Source organism: Pyxicephalus adspersus, chromosome 4 (genome assembly GCF_032062135.1).
Source record: "Pyxicephalus adspersus chromosome 4, UCB_Pads_2.0, whole genome shotgun sequence".
NCBI lineage: Eukaryota > Metazoa > Chordata > Amphibia > Anura > Pyxicephalidae > Pyxicephalus > Pyxicephalus adspersus.
Genome location: NC_092861.1, coordinates 109,295,382 through 109,319,838, shown reverse-complemented (window position 1 = coordinate 109,319,838; position 24,457 = coordinate 109,295,382). Strand labels below are relative to the sequence as shown.

Below are 24,457 nucleotides of genomic sequence, written 5' to 3'. Positions count from 1 at the left end.
TCAATCCAATACAAAATGAGAACAAAATTCAAACTCTCATTATGTATTGGATTGAATACAAATTCCTGTATCCAATCCAATACAAAATACTTACTTTGTATTTATTTTTAATTGAAACTCATTCATTCATTTTGTATTGGATTGAATACAAACTCCTGTATCCAATCCAATACAAAATGAATGAATGAGTTTCAATTTGAATTTCCCGCACACGCGCCGACGTCATCGCGCACGCACGCACAAGAAGCCTGCCGGCTTTTTGTTTCAGAGAGCACCCGGCGCTGGAAGGAGAACGACGAGGGACGATCAGCGGGACCAGGTAAGAAGCCGGCCAGCATCTTGTGGTCCACCGGCCGGCATCTTGTGTTTTGGCGGAACACAAGATGCCGGCCGGCATCTTACCGGTCCCGCTGGTATAGGAGACGGCACCCGACGCTGGAGAGGGAGATCGACGCTGGAGGACGACGCTGGAACACGGACACGATGCTGGATGAGCACAGCGGGACCAGGTAAGTGAGATTTTAATATGGTGAGAAAAGTACGGGGTTATCGATAATTGCAACTTTTTTTTGCACGGAAAAGTACGGGCTTAACGGTTGGGAGGTTAAACACCTTTAGTTTAAATTCGTCTTGAATGTATTTAGATTATTTAATCTGAAGGTGCAAAAAAAAACAAAGGTCAAAAACGCAGGAGATCAGTCCACTAAGCAAAGTACAAAGGGTGAGGCAAAAACAGAGCCGGGGTCACAGGCAGAGGTCGGTCCAGGCAGAGTTCCATTGATAGTCAGGAACAGGCACAGGTCAGTAACAGAAAAATACTCAAAAAATACTCCAGCACAGGTAAGCCCAACAGATGCTATAACAGGCACATCTGACTGGGAGCAGAGAGGCTATTAAGCCCCAGCAGCCAATGACAGCATGGGATTGACTGGGATCTACTCAGCTAATCAACTGCACTCAGCCTAGTGCAGAGGATGCCAAGGGAAAACCCCAGCTACAGGGATGATGCAACCCTCAAGGCACTGATCCTGAAACCCAAGTGCTACCATGAGCGCAGCCGCCAGAGGTAAAAGGCTGTGCGCGCCCTCCTGTGGTGGGGCATCGCCTGGGATCAGAAGCCCAGAGAGCGCCTCCTAACAGTCCAACATGTTTATGTCTCTCAGAGAGTGGTGCCACATCACTAAGAAAAATAACAACAAAACCAGCAACATTGAATGGGAACTTTTAAGGCAACTGAATTCATCACAAAAATATAAAATGAATAAATTATTATAGCGATACTAAAATACCAAACAACAACAATTAGTCAAAGTTATATAGAATAAAAAGCTCCTAAGTAATCTAATACAAATCTTAATTCTTCCTCGACACATTTCACATAAGCTGCTTCCTCAGGAGATCGATTAAGATCTAAAGATACAGTACAAATATATCAGTTTAGGCATTATACAACATACTTTATTCATCAACATTAATTCAATTGTAATCTTTAATTACATGTTTTACACAGATGTTAAATCTTATCTTAACAGCCTCCTCAAGATTCTTTGCAGCTGATAAAAAAAACAGGGCGAGAAAAGCATTACCATGATGAATTAGGCAGTATTCAATAACTATATACAGTGACTTAAATGACAGTAAGACAATGCCTCTTAATTGATTCAAATGTTCCACAAACAATGTAAATATTTTATACAAAAGAGCACAACCAGTGTTTACCAATTACCTTACATATTTTTTGGATCCTGCCAGTGAAGGTAACACAATGCAGCTTCCTTTGATGATGTGGCAATGACTCTGCATCACTTCCAAATAGAAGTTGCCACTGCCATACAGGCTGTGTCTGCTTCCATTACAGTGAGATGAAAAGATTGCAGGGGAAGTGGCTATCAGCACTGATTCACAAGTCCCCGGCCTGTTAGCATCCTGTCCTGAACACTACTTTTGGGATTGACAGCACTGCCTAAACAGTTGGTTTACTGGTCAATAAACATTGGAATTGACTGGGTTTAAATAAGCTATTTCCAATCATCAAATACATTGGAGTGTACATGGATTTCTTCTTGCAAGAAGACCACGATTCACTCATGTGATTTAGAAAGGTTCATGTTTCGGCAAAACGTTGCAGATAGATGCTGTGGAAAGTTCGTTTAGACAATCAGGTCCATTTGAACAATTAGGACATTGTGATGTTCTTCAAAAATGAGAGTTAGCAATTGCTTACAACCCTTGGAAATTCTAACAGCAGGGATATTGGCTACAACAAATAATACCCATTCAGATGGTAAGGTTAAATAGTTAACTTGATTCATATTAGAATCTTACGTATTCAATGTCCAGGACTTATTAATATTAGGATATGTCCAAAGGTGTGACAGAGTGTATGAGCCATGATATATTTTAGAAGCAGTTTGTAGCTTTAAATGTTTACCAAGATGTTTCCAAATATTCAAGTACATTTTCTATATATAGTTGTTGAAAAGATTGTGACCATTTATTTACTCCAGTGGGTAAATTTAGTGACATTTACAATGAACATAGGCAATCCAGGATTATTTGTTTTGCTGTGTCAGATTGTAGTAACAATTTATCCAATAGGTTTGACTATTCTATTTCATACATCTTGGGGGCAAGCAGAGACAAGGGGAACAACTTTTAGGCTGCTGAGACATAGAAGTATTCTTAAAAACACATGTGCAAAATGTTATAGTATGTTTTAAAAGGCTGTATCTACTTCTTCCATGAACTGTTAGGTTGTTTGATTTGTATGAGAGGATTACATGACAAAGGTTTCTAAAAATTGTAGGCTCACAGGGGGAGGGTCCAACCCCTCATGTTTCTTGTCTCTGCTGTACTTAATATATCAAATCAACATGTATTGCTGAATTTATTATATTCTTCATTACCTAGGTATATTCTTTGTATTTATATTGCTGGATCTACATCATCATATTGTGCATGGACTATGTATGTATTTATGGCACCCACAATTGCCTTTTACATACAGAAGATAATGGTGTTAAATATTAAAAATAATAAAAATAATAAACTTTAATATAAGCAATGATATTAAATCCTAAACCCAAATATTTTCAATCTGTACGAAATAATTCACTTAGCTTAGTGAATGAAGTAGCTCAGCTGACTTCACCTATCCAATCATGTGCAAGCAAAATTATGCTTTTTTTAACAGTTTTTTGCAGGTCATTGGGTATTCTAATTTTTACCTCATTCACTAAACAAAATGTACAGTTTAAACTGCTTTAATTATCCCAAAAGTACCCTGGGGATATTGAACGGTGCAGACTGCAGCATGGGACATGTTTAGGGGTTGGTGTGAAGGGATTTAATAAAAACTGCAAATTTTATTTGTATATATAGCTGTTTGCCTGGAGCACAACAAACGCTTATGTTACGAGGTTTGACTCATTAAAATAGATGAGCTTGGTAATTGGTATTTGATCTCATGAAATCTTATTTTATGGCCATCCTTCTTTCTGCTTTTCTCAATAGACACCTAATTAAACACACAGTTATCATCAGCCTAAAGCTAGGAGTTATATCAAGAAGTGCCAAAAGTACCCTGGGGATATTGAACGGTGCAGACTGCAGCATGGGACATGTTTAGGGGTTGGTGTGAAGGGATTTAATAAAAACTGCAAATTTTATTTGTATATATAGCTGTTTGCCTGGAGCACAACAAACGCTTATGTTACGAGGTTTGACTCATTAAAATAGATGAGCTTGGTAATTGGTATTTGATCTCATGAAATCTTCTTTTATGGCCATCCTTCTTTCTGCTTTTCTCAATAGACACCTAATTAAACACACAGTTATCATCAGCCTAAAGCTAGGAGTTATATCAAGAAGTGATAGCCTGTGTAATATGTCTTTGTGAATTGAAACTTTTATATAGCTTTTATCATAAGTACTTAATAACAACGCAAGCATTGTGTATATTGTCACTTACAGAGCAGGCAAAAAAAAGTATGGTCTGCACGTTTGTGATATGAATGTTATGATTACATATGAATATATATTGTGTGGCATCAAGGTAATAACATCTTAACCAGAAAAAATACACATATTCATTGATCCCCTAAAACATCAGAGGACCAAAAGAACACATTGTTTCGTGTGTCATGTGGGGTCAGGTATATTTGGTTTTCATACAGTCAATCCTAAATTCTATAGTTTCCCTATACAATGTCTTTTATATTAATGTTCTAAATTGTAATGTTGTAGACTGCAAAATAGATCTGGTGTTCCTCATTGATGGCAGCTGGAGCATTGGTAAGAGACGCTTCCGAATTCAAAAACTTTTCCTAAGCCAGATGGCTGATGCCCTTGATGTTGGAGTTTCTGGACCTCTCATGGGTATTGTACAATATGGGTAAGAATATTTTCTCTTTAGGTAGCACGAGCAGTTTAAGTCTCTATAAAAGGTTTTTGCTTGTTTTCCTTTTAAAACATTTTGCTTGTTTTCCTTTCCTCAGAGATGAGCCCTCTACAGAATTCAGCCTACGATCATATTCCAACTCTAAAGATCTTAAAAATGCTATTGAAAAAATTCCACAAAAAGGAGGACATTCCAATGTTGGTGGGTTCATACAAACATAATTAAATTCACTTTATTTGTAGGGTAGACTTTACAATTCCTTTTATTATGTAGCTTCAACTGTTCCCACTGCTAAATCATACATAAAGCTAAACAAATGTAATATGATGGCTTGTAAGTTATTTAACTTCATATAGTTGGAATAAATATGGTAAATCATTTTATTAGTTGCATGAATTCCATATTCAGTTTGACACAAGGCTAACTGAGACGTTATTGGCTATGTAATCAGATTAGGGCATTTTGTATTTCTGTGAACATTAAAAACTAAGTTACTGTAGTTAAGAATGGGATAGATACAAGGCCTGTATCAGAAGGCTTTGATCCTAAACTGATGACTAATTGCAATTTGCTTTCACATGCATTCTTTTTGTATTTGAGAGTTAAAGATACTTCTGACATCATTCAGCATTTACTGGGTGGTATATCTTATTGACATACTTTCAACTTACTTAAGGTGCTTTTGCATTCCCACTGAATTGAAAAAATATGGTTATGACATAAAAATAAGCCTGTCTACCCAGGCTCTTATAGTGCAAGAATATCTTTTTTAAAATAGCGGGAAAACATAAAATATAAAATAATATTCTCTAGAAAGTAGACAAAGCTAGCAAAATTTGCCTACTCATTTCATGTTTAAAGCAGTTGCATACATTAGTTTATATGCATGATGATAAAAAATTTGGTGACAATATTATTTTCAGGGACTTTGAAATGAAATAAAAATGTCAGGATAGATTTAGAGGACATTACCTCATTTATAATTGTATATAATTAACCCATCCTGTAATTTTTGTGTATATACTAAAATTAGATTTCTTTGCAATCTCAAAAAAGTGGTCAAGGGATTATATTCCCAAACATTATTTGCCAATCATATGCTATATAATATGTCCAGCCATCATATCTCTCAAATATAAAGAGCAGATGCCGGAATTTGCTAAGTAGCAAGTACATATATTGTGTCACCCACATAGTATGTGAAGATATCATGGCCCTCACAGTGCAGATAGCATGTCCACCAGTTAACAGCAATATCATCCTGCTGTTAGTGTCTTTTAAAATAACCCTAGAAATAACCTACATTGTCTGTGGCAACAATAACCCCCACCAATATCTCCCAGTGTGTGTCAGAGAAAGCAATAAAAAAAAAACAAATAAAACCCCAGTAAATATTAGTACGAGCAATAGTCTCAATCAAAAACCCACAGTAAGTAGCAAAGAACAATAAGTTTTAGGTCCATCAATACCACCCACTCACTAACCCCCAACAATAACCTCCAGTTAATGTCAGTGCCAGTTACAGCCCATATAAAGCTTCCAAGCCAAGCCTCAGCAGTGGCCCCCAAACCCCCATGCCCCAGCAATAACCTCCATCCAGAAAAATTAATTCTAGTGTCCCATTCTGACTCACATCTCTCTAGTGGGAGCAGGCTTAATCAAGCCGCCGCAAATGTAGCCTATTGATGTTCTTTTTCACTCTATTAGGTGAAAGTAAGGAAGTGCCCATGCCCATGGGCTATAAAAAGGACCCCCCTCCATAATGTATCAGAAATCACATACCATTTCCCAGTACAATCAAATTATTAAATCACTATGACTGTAATTTCAGGAAAGGCGTTGTCCTATGTGAACAAGAATTACTTTTTGGATGCCAGTGGGAATAGAGGAGGAGCTCCAAATGTGGCTGTAGTTCTTGTTGATGGATGGCCAACTGATAAAGTGGAAGAAGCCTCACGTCTTGCTCGGGAATCAGGAATAAACATTTTCTTTGTGACAATTGAAGGTGCTGATGACAATGAAAAATCCAGCGTTGTGGAACTAAACTTTGTAGAAAAGGTAATTTAAATGGCTTGGAAATAACTCAAGATTCTCCATCTATATTTATATATCAAATTTTAAAATGGACAGTATACAAAATCAAAGGAAATATAGATATTTTGGCAATATTCCACAAATCAGAGTCAAAAGATATATTTCTAGACATAGCTCACGTGAGCTATAGGTATGAGAAAATATGAGATATTAGGAGAAAAAACGATTAAAGATGCAAGGTTGTCTCATTTTCCGATGCCGTATGGCTTCCTTAGGGGATCACGAGAACTTTAGGCTAGGGTATTAGGGAATCATCAGTCATGAGCTACCACAAACCCAAGAACCCATAACCCTTCAGCAAACGTATGGGACATTTGTATGCGGTAGTTGCACACAGTGGCCTTCAATTAACGAGAATCAGGCCATACCTAATGGCTCATAGCCTACAATACTATGTGGATTGTTCCTCCTCAGGAATTATTTTACCTAATTTCATGTAAATTTGGATGCTTCTATATAGGAAAGATTAAGAGAACATTTCGTAAAAGAGTTTCCAAGCACATATACTCAATAAAAAATGGTAACACCTATCAGTTACCATGTTGGCACCCATCATAAATTCGACAATGGAGCCATTACGTTTTCAGCATTAGAGAGAGTCTTCCCCAACCCGTTGTTGAATAGCGCGATCGCGCGCGATTCCGGATCGCTAATACGAATGCGCGACCGATAATCCGATTTTGTTTGATGAATCAGGGGCAATATATCAAATCAACATGTATTGCTGAATTTATTATATTCTTCATTACCTAGGTATATTCTTTTGTATTTATATTGCTGGATCTACATCATCATATTGTGCATGGACTATGTATGTAGTTATGGAACCCACAATTGCCTTTTACATACAGAAGATAATGGTGTTAAATATTAAAAATAATAAACCTTAATATAAGCAATGATATTAAATCCTAAACCCAATTATTTTCAATCTGTACGAAATAATTCACTTAGCTTAGTGAATAAAGTAAAGCTCGGCTGACTTCACCTATCCAATCATGTGCAAGCAAAATTATGCTTTTTTTACCAGTTTTTTGCAGGTCATTGGGTATTCTAATTTTTACCTCATTCACTAAACAAAATGTACAGTTTAAACTGCTTTAATTATGCCAAAAGTACCCTGGGGATATTGAACGGTGCAGACTGCAGCATGGGACATGTTTAGGGGTTGGTGTGAAGGGATTTAATAAAAACTGCAAATTTTATCAGATACACCTTATCATACTGAACATGTCAACTAAGAATATGCAGGTTAGCCCTGGTTAAATAAATGTTAATGGTATATTTCAACTTTTTCTATAAAAGACTAACTTGGGCCAAAATCATCCTGCCTTCAGAATATCCCTACTAATTATTTAAAGAGACACTTAAGGGCCATTTCAGGGTCACGGCTGAATGCAACATTCAAGAGAATGGGAGCATTGGGAACCATGTTGTGTATGTCCACACACGGCTGCAGTGGATTGCAGCATAGTTCCAGAAAAGTGTCACCTATCCCTGGTTTTACACATTCCTGTTAGCCAGTGAAATTCTCCATCACAGTAAAGGAGTAACAATGATGTGTTCAGGCACAATTAAGTAGAAAACTTTAGTGCTATATGAAAGTGCAAGTTACATTTTTTAATTGTTTCGCACTGACCAATAACATCAGTGCAGTGGTAAAAAAATTAAATGACTTAACAAATTCTTAGAACTGGCTTTATTTGTACTATAAGTCCACCTGACTTGACTTGTGCTTGTTTGCAAGTGGTTAGAACCCCATATAATTCACTGAAGCATGTATACACCCCAACTTCTTTTTTTATTATTCAGCATCCAAATCCCCCACTTCACATGGACTCAGATTTCCACTCAGATGCTAATTGATCATCCTGTAATCAATTTTAGACAATAACACTGACACTAACTAAGGGAAAAACTGAAAATGATCAATCACTGAACTGGCAAAGAAAGCTGGAAAAAGAAAACTGATAACAAAAATCTGATTTGTTGGCAGTTCAATGTGTCTATATTTATGTTTTTAAACTAAGTGGTTACACTAAGTGGTGTTAGCCTTCCCCCATCCCAGAGTGATCCAGCCTGGCACACTAGGCAATCAGGTTGGTACTTCTGTACATTACAATCAGGAGTGTAGTCGTAAAAAAAGAAGTGGGGGCATGGTTAGAACCCATGACGTGCCCGCCCCACTACACCCTGCCTATGTGTCACTCAAAGGGGAAGAAACTTCCCCCAGAATGACATCATGATACCAGAAGCCGCCATCTCTGGACAGGTTGTGTTTAGAGAGACAACACGCTCACCGCCCTGAGCATGCAATTCTAAAGGGAGACATGGTCCGCGGCTCCGTGAGCCCCCCAGCGAGGTCATTCTCCTGACCCCGCGTGAGGGCAGAATTCAGAACACAGACCAATTCTTTGCCAAATAAGTGTGGACATGCGTGCCCAATACTGAAACAAGTGAGGGCATGGCATTCCCTCCTGTGCCCGCCCCACTACACCCCTGATTACAATGCAGGATAGGCCATTTGTGTCCTGTCTTCTGACTCCTGTCATACCTTCTAACTGTCCCTGATTTAGATATGTAACAGTGAAAAAAAGAGTTATTTTGCATTAATGTTTTCATCTGTCCTCCTAATTATTCCATTTGTTATTTTAAAAAGCTAAAGAATAAAAAGAAAAGTTTTATTAGAGAGAGGGACAATTTTTTCAAACAATTTGAGAAATCTGCTCATTATTGAAATGCATATAGGATTATATTGACGTGGCAGTAGATAAAAACATGCATGTCAGCCTGTACCCCTTCCCCTTTCCGGGTGGATAACAGCTCCCCATGGCAGGGGGAGGTACAAGACCAATAAAATATGACCAAATTGTTTACCCTTCTAAATTTTACTCAAAGCCAAGTCAATTTGTGGTATTTAAACTTATTTTCTGCCTTATAATTATTACTTGTCATGAGAGAACTAGGGGATTTGTACATGTGTATTGAGTTCTGCTATTAACTTTTCATTTTTTATTCATAGGAGTCATTGCTTATGCTGTTGGTATCGCCTGGGCAGCCCAAGATGAACTGGAATCAATTGCAACTGATCCAGATAAAGACCATTCATTCTTTGTGGACGAATTTGACAGTCTGTACAAGTTTGTGGGAAAGATTATTCAGAATATTTGTACAGAGTATAATTCTCAACCAAGAAATTAAAGCCTGTGTTCGGTTAAAGTAGTTTCATACTGCTTGGATAACACACTTTCTGGCACTGAACAGAAAAACATCTTCAAATGAATTATGTATTAATTTAGAGAGGTCTGTCTTTGACTACAAATATTCATGTGTCCTGATTCTTGATCCATGGCACGCTAATATTTTCTTTTCACCTGTTAGTTACAGCCTCAAGCCACACTTAAAGTGTGAAAATAGCTGAAAATATGCTCATCACAGTTAGACATTCATAACTTAAATCTTGGAATATTCAAAAAACTTCAATTATGAACTCAGCTGGGGTTAAATTACATTTTGGCCTGCTTAGCATGCAAAAATAACACTTTATTAAAACGGGTCATAGACAGTATTGTTTCACATTTATAGCGTAGTTTATTCTAGGCATAGAAATAACCAGTGCCAAAAAAATTACATTATTGTAAGTTATCCTATGATTCAGTGCTGCCCTCTAGTGTCAAGTTCCTAATATACTGCATAAGCAAAAACAGTTTTACTTACAAAAAACTCCCAAAGAATAATATCTTTGAAAGGCAAAGATAAGTTAGATCAATATTTTTCTTCTTCTTTTTTGTTTTGTTTTCTTTTCCTTATTGGTTGGTTCACATTGCAAACTGTTTAACCCAGGAAGAAAATATTGCTCATTTGGTGCAAGAGCTATTTTCTGCTCTTGTTTAAGTGATAATGTTGTAGTTGACTACAAAGTATTCTAACAGCACAATACCATGAGTTTTGGTCCTCATAGGGTCGCATGACACAATTCTGGACAGTTGTATAGGCTGAGCAGAACTGTATAATATGCACAATAAATCTGTGTTTTGCAGGGGAAGAAGTCAAGAAAATCAATTTGACAAATAAATGAGAGATTTTGAGTTTATTGCAATTATTTTGTACATTTTAATTAAAAAAATCTTTACTAAAAAAACAGAAAAATTATATATTTCAATATAAAGTTTGTACAGTTTTAATAATATTCTATTTTCATTATATAGCATTTATATACACAGCTAAAGGGTTTTCAGTACCTCATATACTGTTACTTTTCAAATTGTTTTGTATATAAGAAAACTTTTTACTGATTCAGATCTGATGAAATGGAAGTGATGGGTTATACAACACAGTCAATGTTTGTGGTGTACGAATTATGAGAAAAATAGCAATACTTACTTTCCAAGGGCAAATATTTTGTGGGATAATGTCATCCAAACTGATTTTATCACGTTATAAAGTTGTTTTAAAGAAATAAAAATCTATAATATTACTGTGTTATTGCTGGAATAAATGCCCTCATACTGTGGAATTGCTCATATAAAATCATTGTATGTCTCTTAGAACTAGAAGACATGGGAAGATTTTCACTTCTGATTGGAAAGGATTTTTGATCCTTTTAAAAAAGATTTGAATTGAATCAGAAAGTAATTTAACTATTACGGTGAACTTTATCTGACTAACTGTATGCAGCAAAATCAGAAGGCCCCAGTAGGGGCCTGAACTGTACGAGATAGAGGATAGGGTTTGAGTATATCCTTAAAATGTAAGCTGCAGTACCCAAAAAAATGAATTAAATGACATGATATATTAAAATGAAATGCAGAAGGAATTGTTACAAATATTTAAATTTTTGCATGTATGCATTAGGGTTTCTCATAAGAATACTAATGCACATGCCAATAACAATCAGCATCTTTTTACCAGTAGTGTTGGTCGAATATCTCACTATTTGATTCGACAGCTATTTGATCGAATAGTGAGATTTTGTTTGGGTAAATGAATGCCGAATTCAAACACCATTGAAGTCACCATTGAACACCAATGAAGTCAACACCATTGAATTCAGGTTATTTTTTGGGACTATTAAGGGTTGCAAGAGCAATCAGATTGCTCTTGCAGCCCTTTACTAGTTGTATGTGTTCTTGGATAGATTTTCTCTATCCAAGAACACAGGGAGTCCTACAGGGCTCTAACAGTGATCCTGATTGCTGTTGCTAGTAGTATGTGTTCTTAGTCCTTATCTGGCTGTAGTAAGACAAAGTAATTAATTATCCACTGGCAAGGTTTGACCTGGATTTTAGTTTTTATTTACTAGGAAGTTATAATTAGGATAAGGATTATCAAAGAAAGTCACCCTCTAGGCTTTAGCTTAAATGTGAAAGCAAAATTGTTGATATTTCAGCTAAAACCAAAATGCACAGCAGCAAACAAATATCCAAATCCAATCTGCTACAGAGACTTTAGCCAATAACCAAAAGCACCCAAACAGTACTCCACCGCCACCAGGCAAATAATTTATCACTTACCAGAGATGTTGGACTGGGAACTCAATCAGCGGTCATGCATGTGCAAACCAGTGGGAAATACACAGACACCCATGCAAAAATGTTGTGGCCTCTAGGAAAGGGTATACAAATCAACATGTATACAAGACTCCCTGGCATCTATCACAAGTCACGTATCATTTAAAACTTGCACAGTACTAGGGGAAAGGCAATACATCCTAGTTGTTGGCTAAGATCTCTAAACACTACTCTAAATATTGTTAGATATTGGTTGACGGTTAGATTCCAATCTGTCAATTAATCCCCTGTAACCCAGCAGCCAGGCAATAATGGAGTTTGTATTGCCCTTTTCCTAAATATATCTATGGGAAGAGAGGAGGTAAACGTGCAGTTCCATTCTGCACAAAGTTCTGTGCTTTACTGCGTGCCCTCACTGCTTCAGGTAAAAGACAATGAACTGGTTTGCTGGAAACACAATTATGTTCAATTCACAAAGCTTTCTTCTTCATTGTTTTTTCATTGACATCTTACATTCTGTAGTTGCTTTGTAAATGCAGGTAATTCACAGAAATCTAATATTGCTTTAAAATTAGACTTTATTAAGTTGTAGTATATTAACATGTTAAACATTGTTTTTCCTAATTGTTATTTTTTTTTACTAAAGTGTTTTTTTTTAACAACCGGAATGATAAATATCACAGAGACAAAAGTGCCTTTATCACCTTTTACCATTATGGAGGTGTAGAATTACCACCTCCCACACAGTGATTTTATAATAGGCGTTATCTGATGCATTAAAAAAACACAATTTTTCATTTCATTTGCTTCAGATGTTTTCCCATCACTTGAGGAGTTACAAACTACAGAAAGATACTTTTTTTCTGGTTTTCTGCTGCTGTGTCATTGTGATAAGGTGAAGTAAAAACAAAAATAGAACCTGTCTTCCTAAGTTTGACATCGTTATTTAAATTTTAGGATGCTATTGCATGAAGAAGACATCATATAGTTGTAATTTTCCAAATTAGATCATGGACTGCAATCAGTGGACCCCCCTGCAGCAAACTGTTGTGTTGGTTTAAGTCAACCTAATGGGTGAACAATTAAAAGAAAGGCTGGAGAATTGCAGGTGACTCTGTGATAAACTAGGACTGCAGAGAGAGTACACATGGAGAAAATATTAGGAACAAAAGGACAAGGTTTTAAATCAAATACAAGGGGACAGACTGGACTGGAGTAAGTCTACGTACACATGTGCAATAATTTTCATTGGAAACGAATAATCAAAGACCGATCGTTTGATAACCGCTAACAGGAAAAATGCACAATAGCACCGATGAAAAAGGAAACGAAGGACCGTCCTGGCGGATCTGTTTGGGTAACGATTGTTCACTATCTATTGTGTGTACGGTCATTTAGTGATCGTGGATAGTTGTGTGGTACACTTTCCCCAGTACACGTCACTTCCTTCATCATTCAAACGATCATATCTAGTGTGTGTATAATATTGGTGGATTATATTTGAACATTGAAAATTAATCAAGAATAATCATTGATCTTTCTTTAGTCGTTTGTTTTCTAACAAGAGTTATTGCACGTGTATTTTTATAGAAGAACACAAATCCAATTATTCACACAACAGTATTTCAATCCCAACAGTCCCAGCAACACCAGCAGCCCCAATCCTGGAGTAAACCATGTTTGCATTGCCCCCCACAAACCCTACAATTAAAGAGGAACTTACCTTCTATCCCGCAGGGCAGTCGGATCCATCCGACGCTGTCTGGCATCGGGTGCTGCATTGTCTCGACATCCATCCCGGAGCCGGCACGATCGGGTGATGTAGAATGAGAAAAAACTTGCTGATCTAACTGCACATGTGTGACCTAGGTATCCCGGGAAGCTTTGCACTCCCATTCTCGATTGCCTAGGCGATCGAGAATTAGGGGGCGGTGCTGCACAAAAGGGTGTTGCACTTAAACAAAAAGAAACTGAATTTTTACCTTACATAAAAAGGGTTGTCCACCTCTTTATGTAAAGTGAAATTTCTGAGTTTAGGTACGTTTTAAGTCATGAGAGCAGTAATCATAAGAAGGGAGGTAAAGGGTGTGCACAGTTGATCACCCAAAATTGGCTTTTGTTTTGGGGGGATTGCAAAGGGGGGGGGGGCAGGGCTGTATGCATGACACTTTTGTGGTGCAGTTTATCAGAAACCCTGATAATAGCAATAGTGTGGACCTTGTTTTTGCAGCTGCGGGGGTCTTCTAGGATTTCTGCCTACTTAGCTTGCAGCCAGGATGGCGTGAGTACGATCTTTTACTGTGTCATGTCTGTAAGCATATGACAACACACCCTATGCTAACAGGGTTTAGGGGGCTGAGAAGATTGGGAGCAAGAAGAGGAACATACAAGACTCTGCTGCAAGGAGACTTTACAGACTCCAACACACAAAAATTACACCAATACAATAGAAAAAAGTTTGTTTATTTGAGGCATTGGGCCTTATTTAATAAAGCTCTCCAAAGCTGGAGAGAATACACTTCCATCCAGCAAACCTGGAAATGTTTTTTTTTCAAAGTAATTTGCTATTTTCCAGCAAATGTTTTAAATCCAAGACCAGATCCATTCCAGGTTTGTTGGATCACCCAGCTTCACTGATGAAAGTGTATCTTCTCCAGCCTTGGAGAGCTTTAATAAATCAGGCCCATTGTGTGTCCATTGGCTGATTTGCTGCCTCCTAGATTTGCACATAAAACAGGTATTAACTTTAAAGTTAATTTAAACCAAATCTGCTTTGAATGGTTTAACACTTGGGAAAAAGTTCATGTTCAATTACTATCTTTAGGTATAGGGGACAAACACATTTATATAGTAATCAAATTAGTTAATTAGCATCAGAATGTGACTTATGATTGTAACAGTTATAGAAATGTAGATTTCTATAATGGTGTTCTTCCAGATGGTTTTACACTTTCAAAATATTAAACTTCATCAGGCCCCCTTAGTGCACTACTTTGCACTGCTTTCACATATCCTAACTCCCTACAACATGCCAAGGTGATAAGGTGCTATTAGACTAATTACTTATTAGTTTTTCATGTAATTAAATAAAAGAAAAAAGAAAGTTATTGCCAGTCCAAAGCTGTTGGTAAATTAAAGAGAACCTGAATGAGCTATGTTCATAATAGCATTGCCAGCAGCATTAACTGCCTGCATCTGATCTTTTACATAATACTAACATACCATGCCTTGTTCTGCATTGTGTGTCTGTGTGGAGGCAATCAGTCATCTTTGCAGAAGAGGGACTTTACCATGCCAAAGCTGCTTCCTGATGACCAGTGATCTAATGACTGTTGATGTAAAAAATGATTAGGAAACAATGGACAGGTGGAGTAAGCAGATCCACAAAATGATTGATGCAGAAGCAGGGAAGTCCTTTCACCCTTAGAAATGATCCACAAAGTGCAGAGTATACACATTGATAAAAAAAATGCTGAAAATACCTTTCTTGGCATTACCATAACATTGGTTATTTGGGAAGTGTGTGTGTGTGTGTGTGTGTGTGTGTGTAATGGTAAAATCTTTGCACTGTGATCCTGCTTCTTTTCCAGCACAAAAAGTAGCACAGTACCAATATACCCAAATCCTAATGCACACCAAGTCGGCAGCCTTAAGCTGTGTACACACTTCCAATTTTTATCGTTGGAAATGAACGACGAACGATCGATTGGTCAAAAATCGTTCGTAAAAAAAGTAACCAACGACGCCGAAGAACGAGAATAGTCGCTGGAAATGAACGACCGGACCGGCGGATCGGATTGGACGAAGATCGTTTACCATCTATCGTGTGTATGGTCGTTCATTGATCGTCCATGGTCTGAGCATGCGTGATGAACGAACGTTCGTTCACTTCCTGTCGTGCACGTCACTTCCTGTATCGCTCAAACGATCGCATCTATTGTGTGTACAATATCTGCGAACGATCGTGTCGTTATCTGCATGTACAGGATCGGTGCTATACGATCGTTCGCCGATATCGTGCAGGATCGTTCGTCGTTCGTTTACCAACGATAATTATTGGAAGTGTGTACGTAGCTTTAGATCCCCCACAGATATAAAACTTAAAGAGATAAATCTTTCAGGATATTGCTTAGGCACAATTAACATTTCTACATGTTATAGTAAGTACTGCTTAGTCCCATTTATCTGGACATGCTCTGTAACTTTGAACAAGCTTCACAGTTTATCAAAATTGTCCACTGTTCTTGAGCAAGCTTCAACATTAAAGAACAAAGAACCAGTGAAGTCTTAAATTACTACATTCTACACAATGACATGAGATAAAATAACGCCCTTATACATGTTTCTTTTAAAAATGGTCTCCACAGCAAAAATAATCTAAAACATTGATATAATAACATGTGTGGAACATGTCATGTTCCCTTCAAACAATTGTACAGAGGACTCCCAGCGTGCCATGTAAATCAATGTTTGCACAGCTTATACATTGGATTATGTTCTGTAACTTGAGTAAGGCATTCCTTTAATTTTTTGGATGTGCTGGCTATTTTTTACTGGAATACTCAGATGAACACACAGTGCTGCCTTCAGTGAATTAAAAAAAGTGTAAAAAATCAAATAACACATAACATATACTTTTGGGAATTCAGTTTACTACACAGCACTAGCTGGGTCTCCAGTTCTTCTTTTTTCAAGAAACATTGAATCGACTTATTAGGGGGACTTATTTTTTTTATGTTTTGTTTTGTAAAATGAAACCCCTGATTCTGGTAGCATTGAATTTTGTAAGTAGGATTATCATTTTTACTCTAATCATACCAGGAGAGATACACTATTGTAGTAAGGAGAATGTTCTTGAAGCATTATTTTATTCTAGTCATATGGCATAATTTTGCATGCAAGACACCAGTAAAAGTCATGGACAGGATATATCTATTCCCGTTTTACAGGCTTTGGACAAGGTGAAAGTGGGGTTGAGTTACTAAAGGAGTTAATACTGTTCACTTAGCAAAGTGAATTATCACCCTGCAAGGGACTTTTAACTTAGTGAATGAGCTGAAAATTTACTTTCTAAATATACAAGCAAAATAATGAAAAAAACAAATATAATTATTCCTTGAATCCGATTGAATGGTTGAAGTCAACTGAACTACACCTCATTTACTTAGCCAACTGAATTATCCCCTGCAATGTTACTTCATCCGCAGTGATAACAGTGATAATAGTGATGATCTCCCACTATCTATGGTGACCTATAATACAGGTGATTTCACTCTATATTCCCCTATATTCCATAGAATGGATTTGTTTCACAAACAGTACCCACTGTCCATAGTCATCTTTTACACATTTAACCAGTGCAGATTTGGGAAACACTGTGCCCCTTTCCAAAGATAGATACCAGCTTTCACAATTGACCCTTCTGCAAAACATATCCAATTTAATAAAAAAAAAAAAGCCCAAATAAACAATTACTCCAACTTACAATGTGGAAAGGCTTTGTTCTGGGTGCTTGTATAGATGATGTTCACAAATGTTGAATGTAAAACCATTCACAACGCTTATGCAAAAATGTTGACAGGACATGGCTCTTGGAGTTCATTAGCATGGATCAGTTGTTTTTAACAAGTTTGAGATTCTAGTCACACCCTTGTTTTCCAACATACATAGAGATGAGAGGCAAAAGTAAAACCACATTAAGATAAACAAAGTGAGGGCAAGGAACACCTACTTTCTATTATGTATACATGCTATGTGCCTAAGGGTGATATTAAACAAAACTTGTTTTATTATTCTTTTCACAAAGTCTCAAATGTATTCTCTCTTTAGCTACAATTGACAATTAAGCAATGCAAGTATTTTGTTTTTGAAAGGAGACTTCATTCTTTTTATTTTTATTACTTTTTTGAACATTCTTTGTGTAATTAATGTCATATCTTCACTATGTACAAAACTTTTTCTATATATAGTTTATAATCATATATGTAGTCTGTGGCAGACGTTATTTGCTGATTATTTAACCAGTCACATTTTCATGCTGCGCAGTTTGGTACCAATATTGTTTATGCCTCTGGTCAGCCTCTAGGGTCTGCCAACTCTCAGAAAGCATTGCAATTGTTATCAAAACAACTAGTAAACAGGAGACTGTATTGAAATACAAACCTTTCTAAAGACAGTTAAATGCTGGCAGATTGTACAATCAAATCTGAAAGAAATTCAGCAGCCAAACGATCATGATAGAACAATTTATTGGGTTGATCAGTTGAGCATAGATCGGACAAGTTGGTAAATATCATATAAAAGTACACTAGTCTTTCTATCTGGAGAAAACGACCAAGGTACAACATTTCTTACACATGTGTGCAGTGTTTTTGGGACTTCAGATTGATTAATCACACCATTGACTAGATCATCAAAAATTAGCAGTGGATTTGTTCATGGTTACTAAGCACATGAGCTTCACACCAACATCATCAGCCTATTTATTCTTAATATATTTATATTTATAATTAATATTATAATATATATATATATATATATATATATTTACATACATTTTTTTTTTTACTTTAGGTCCAAAAAACATTTTCCTGATAGAACTGGTCATTTAGGAAAAGCAACATTTTATCAGTCCATTATCAAAAACTCTACCAGTATTTCAATAATATTCTGTAATTTTGTTTTTCTTTATTACCAGCAAAATTGTATTTGTTTGCAAAATATAATATTTCCCTTTCACCTTGGTGTATTATTTGTTTATTATATTTTCTATTTTTTTTATAGTTTTTAAGAAACACCTAAAGGTTAATCTACAAATGTTTGTGCACATGATCTACACAACTGTCACCTAGTTCTACAAATTTATCACAAAATGTATCCTAGGGTTATTGTGGACTACAGATCAGTATTATGCTGGAGAATACTTGAGGCATGTCTAACAGTTTGGATTCATGGACACTGATTACCTGGGACAATCGGTAATAGAACTGTGGTATGGATATAAATTCTTTCCTGACAGCCTCACAACTACACAGAATATTTCAAAGAACAAAATATGTAGAACCAATATTCTCTAAAGTTATTAAAAAGTACAGATAATGCAAATGGGAGCTAAGTCTTAAAGTGGCAGCTCAGTATAAAACAATCAATCACATCATTGCTGTAGCAGAGCAGAAAAGGTAACACTTATGCTAAGGCTGCTTACACGTGCAACAATTATCGTTGGAAAGGATCTTTCACAATCCTTTCCAATGACAAATGACTGCACGATACATGAACGAGTGCTGTACATACAGCTCCGTTCTGCTATATGGAGAAGGGGAAAACGACGGACCACCCTGCTGCGCTCTCCCCCTTCACTTGCATTACGATCGTTCGTCGTTCATCGTCCGTGGATCCACCAGGACAGTCGTTTGGACAATGGACGATGAGCACTGTATACACACAAGATTCTCGTCGGATATCAGCCCTGAGACGGTTATCAGGTGAGAACCATTCCACGTGTGTACCTAGCCTAAGCTACTAGTACACTCTTTCTATGGTAACAGGTCCTTTTGTTTTACCAATTGCCACTACTTCCACTTGTGACCAATTTTGTTTCTGCTGGCTGCAGCTTGAGGACTTCCTTCAAATCTCAAGAGTGATAATGTAAGAAGTAATAGAGTGTACCTTTACTATTTTTTGTAGACTGTGTGATTCCAGCATAGCACTCTCATGTTTGTGTGCAGGGGTTATGTCAATCCAGCCTGATCATTTAAGATGACCGAAGGGCCCAAGCCTGCAAAGAGGATCACGTGAAGCTACTGATGTCAGCAAGGGAGTAAGGAGAAACGAGTTTAATTAAAAAATTACAGTTTTTTTTTTTTTTTGTTTAGAAGAGATACTGCCTGTCCCTTCTGCAAAATATAACTTCTTAGTGCTACCAATCTCCTTTGGCATCTTTAAGTTATTTCCTATCTAGATCAGTCTGCACCTTGGCAGGTTCCACGGGTGTTTTCTTTATAATACTGAAAGTCGAATACATAAAACAAATAAACATTTAAAGAAGAAGTAATCTCACTCACCCATCTTCACTTGGTCTTGATTGGCTGGGTCAGAATGGCATGGCCCTTGTGTAAACACACAAGAGTTCATTCATTCTGGCACTAAGGCATGCCAGAAATGTAAACTGAGCTGCATATACACAGCTCAGTGTACATTCTAAAGATGACTGCAAACAAAGGGAACAATTTCTGTTAATGCAGAAGACACATGCTATGTCTCTTTATCAATATTGAGATATGGCTACAATTTTTTTAGCCTAATTCTAGTTTAATGATTGAGTTTAGTTCTACTCTATCTCTAATAGGAAAACATATGCCTGCTTATTTGGGCTTTCATTCCTTGCTGAATGAATAATAATTTCATGGATTTATGTTTGGTATTGTTCATCACACTATATTTTTTTATCCTTGATGGTATATATGCTTATAGACACCCTTAAACTAATTTTTATTACATTCTACATGGCTATAATGCAACCATATATTTGCACCTACAGCTTGCTGTTAGGTTTGCTATTTGTATTATTTGTTGTGTGCGTATCCTAATCTATACTTTTATATAGTACATAAACAATAAAGCAGATTTGTATCTACCTGTGCTATTTTATTTGCTAATAACCAGTACCAGAAATTGTGCTACTACAAAGGGGTTTAGCTACTCTATGATTTATTGTGATGACCTTTGCAGTCACTTGTGAACAAATGTTTTCAGAGGAATACCAGAGGAAATGGAATTCCGTTGCTGACAGCCATTCCCAAAATTCCATTTCTATGGGTATCCTATATCAGATCACAGATGCTATGACTGGAAGGGTTGTTTACCCAAAGCTTTCCTTGCCACTCCCTGATTTCCAAGCTAAAAAATGCTGACACAGGTTTATGTTGGAAAGCTGCAGCAGATGTGACTCTTACCAGTCAAGATGGTGTTGAACATAGGGCTGATAAGGCATTCTTTTTTACTGAAACAGGATACAGATTGAGATATGATATTGCATCATAACCATCATACTTCAACAAGGGATGGTGGAGTAGTGAATTCATCAAATCATCAAGAAAGAGTAGCAGCCAAAAGAATAGTGCCTAAAATTATTTCAAACGGCAACATTAAGCTTTAAAAGTAAAGACAAATAAAATACATTGTTGGTTTTCAGAAGAAATTCAAGACAAAAACTTAACTTAGTAATGTCAACTTAGGCAAAAATAACATTTGTAGATGTTTACTATTATGAGTGACAAATTCAGATGCATGGCATCCAACAGGTGGCAGCCCCCAGGATTACCAATAACAGAAAACAGTCCACAGCTGAGAAAACACAGAGTTAGTCGAGTGTCTCAGAGAAGGGACAGCGCCGGTGTCAAAGACCAATAGTAGCAGCGGAGATGGGAGGCTGGTTCCAGGTAGATCTTGCTAGACAGAATTATGAGCTGGTAAAGGGGTTTTCAAAACACCCAAAAATATATTATATGTACAGTAGATCTTTTTCATTAGTACTCCTGAATTCATGGAAGGGAGTTTTGTTCCCATTAAGATAAGGACATGATGCCTAAACAATGCTGTAAAACTGGGTTTAATATAGAGGCAAGTGGTCCTTATGTATGCCAACATACTGGAGGTGCCAGCATTCACTTGCCATAAATCTAGACTGTATCTGTCATTGAGTCTACAAAGGGGTCTTTCTGGGGTGGTATTATTTATTATTATTATTAAACAGGATTTATATAGCGCCAACATAATACGCAGCGCTGCACATTAAATAGGGGTTGCAAATGACAGACTAATACAGACAGTGATACAGGAGGAGAGGACCCTGCCCCAAAGAGCTTACAATCTAATAAGTGGGGGAATTTACACACAATAGGAGGGGAGATATGTAGTGTTGGGAAGTAGTGATGGTTTCAAAAGACAGACGAAGATGGGTAGGCAAGTTTAAAAAAATGGGTTTTGAGTGCTCTTTTAAATGAGCAGAAAGTAGGTGTTCAGTGCCCTGGACATTGTTGTACAGGAAGGCCCGGCGGGTAGGTCTATGGGACTGAAATGGCACCACATTTCCTTCTCTGCCACCATTAGGTTTCTATCTAAGCAGCTTGTTTTTGTGGCCTATGTCTAACAAAGACCCCACCTTTTTCAATGGATGCATATTTGCAATGTTTTATCTTTTTAAACTTTTGAGTGTAACCAACACAGACAATCAGATGTCCATTTTTATTGTTAATGCATCCCTCAAACAATATTTTTTACCTTATTACCTTATTAATAGTATGTTGTGATTTCACAGTAATGTAATGGTAAAAACGTTTTGGTAGAGAATCTGCAATGAGTACAGAATGATTTGAATTCCATATACAGTATATACCTATAGTCTATATGGTTGTATCATAATCAGATTGTTAAAAAGGAAGTGGAACAAAATGAACACATACTGATTTGTTGCATGACAAGCTGAATTTTATGATACATATAAATGTCATGGGTGCCAGAACAGTTTGGCTTACTAGGTTTAATTCTCAAAGCTTTTTCTGCCTGTCTAGTCACCTTTCTTGGATATAAAGGGATCAGAATTCTGATTGGATTTATCTAATTGTTTGTACACATGACATGACTTGTCCCTTTCAGTCATTATTTACCAACATGTCTGAATTGTCCACATCTGCTTGTAAAACCCAACAACTAGCCGCTTCTGATTTGTCTTCACACTCACTACAGATCTAAACAGTTTATCAGCTCAGATAATACTGTGTACTAGGTCTTATCTTTTTGAATTGAGCCTAGTGAGCCTTTGATCTATTGATATCAGGAGGAATTGTAAGCCATTCATATTGTGGGGGGACAGGCAACCTGTTTCTTTGTAGTCTTCATTTTTTGACACAGCTTTAACAACCATTGAAAAAAAAATAAATATAATATATCATATATATATTAACAATAAATGTTTTACATTGGCACTCTCCATATTTCCCAAACCTTATTTCCATAACTCTACAGTATGAATCTTACTATACCTCCTTGCATTTTATGACCTTCATAGATGGGAAAACTATATGTCATGTCAGAAACTTTGTTTGGACTTGGACTTTTCCCCTTATATGGGAGGGGAAAGCTTATTAGTGTGAAAAAACAACTATAGTAATTCTGGCTCCTCTCATTTGTTACAGCAGAAATTAGGATATCTGTTATCTTAAATGAAGAAATAAACATTCTGTTACAAAATCTATCACATTCCAGTATACCCTGTGGCTGCTCTGGTCAACATCAAGTTATTTGTTCAGCAAGATGTTGTAAACATGTAGCAGCATGCAGTCCCTGCAGAGATTATTTTGCCTTCTGGTCACTCATAAAGAAAGGAACACCCTTTTCTCACACAGAGAACAAACTGATTACACCAGTAGACCAGCCCTAACAAACATTTTTTTATCTAAAGTGATTTTAGCATTCACGCTTCAAGATTTAACAGAAGCTACATATAATTTTGACAGCTCACTTTTCTGTTTACTCATTACTATTGAAATAAAAAAAAAAAAAAAAAGTTATAGCATCTTTTGAAAGAATATGTCTTCTGTAGAATGTTTGCCAATGCCATTCATAGACAGTCAAAAAGATGGCGGAGGGAGACATCTCCCCAGGACCTCCATCAGAAATTTCTTGGCCCCATACTAGGTAAACTTCCTGCACCCCTTCCCATGTCTAAAAAATCCAGTATTGCAAAGTAAAACCCTTTTTAATCAGGGTTTGGTACAGAAACACCCTTTGTCTACATTAATTGCCACACAGCATCTGCATTTCCTTTAAAGACATATTTTAAAATAGGGAGCGGCAGAAGGTGTCGAAATACATGCCTGCCAACAGTGCACTTGTTGTACTTTAGATCCTTTAGGGCTGGTTCACACCACTGTATTTGAGAACACATGTGCTTTTCCTGCAAGCGTAAAATCTGTATTGAGTATGCTGCGCTTTTATGAAGTTGTGTTAAAATGTAACATGTGTTTTGTGTACGTTTTCCTCCTGTCTTTATTTTATGGGCTGTGTTTGAAAATGTGAACATGTGATTTGAAAAACACACTGAAAAAGGATAATTAATTTTATTGTGTTTTCGCTGTATTTTCATGCTATCCCATCAACTAATGTGATTTAGGGATGCGTGATGATGCTATCCCAGGAGGCTCTGCGCTCCCAAGGGTTGTATACCCTTTTATGTAAAGTAAACATTAGGTGATAGGCCTGCTTTAACTATTTTATAGATGGGAAGGATCCGCTCACAGGGAGACTTGTTTTCAAGTGCCTGAGATATTAAAACTCCAACTCCCAAAAATTACACTGTAATGTACATTTGCTTTCATAGATAAATTATTATATAGATCACTAGAGATTAGGATATATAGAGAGATAGATAATGGATATATGATTTACTATACAG

The 24,457-nt window shown here is 36.8% G+C and overlaps 1 protein-coding gene across 1 annotated transcript in view; it reads left to right on the top strand.

Moving 5' to 3' along the window:
* VIT (vitrin) overlaps positions 1 to 10,970 on the top strand; it is a 33,410-nt gene extending 22,440 nt beyond the window's left edge. The window contains exons 19-23 of the mRNA XM_072410244.1: positions 4,246 to 4,393; positions 4,497 to 4,600; positions 6,231 to 6,457; positions 7,247 to 7,304; positions 9,483 to 10,970. Coding sequence (XP_072266345.1) covers positions 4,246 to 4,393; positions 4,497 to 4,600; positions 6,231 to 6,457; positions 7,247 to 7,304; positions 9,483 to 9,694 — 749 coding nt within the window. The 3' untranslated portion in view covers positions 9,695 to 10,970. The remainder of the gene's footprint in view (positions 1 to 4,245; positions 4,394 to 4,496; positions 4,601 to 6,230; positions 6,458 to 7,246; positions 7,305 to 9,482) is intronic.
* Positions 10,971 to 24,457: the final 13,487 nt, after the last annotated feature.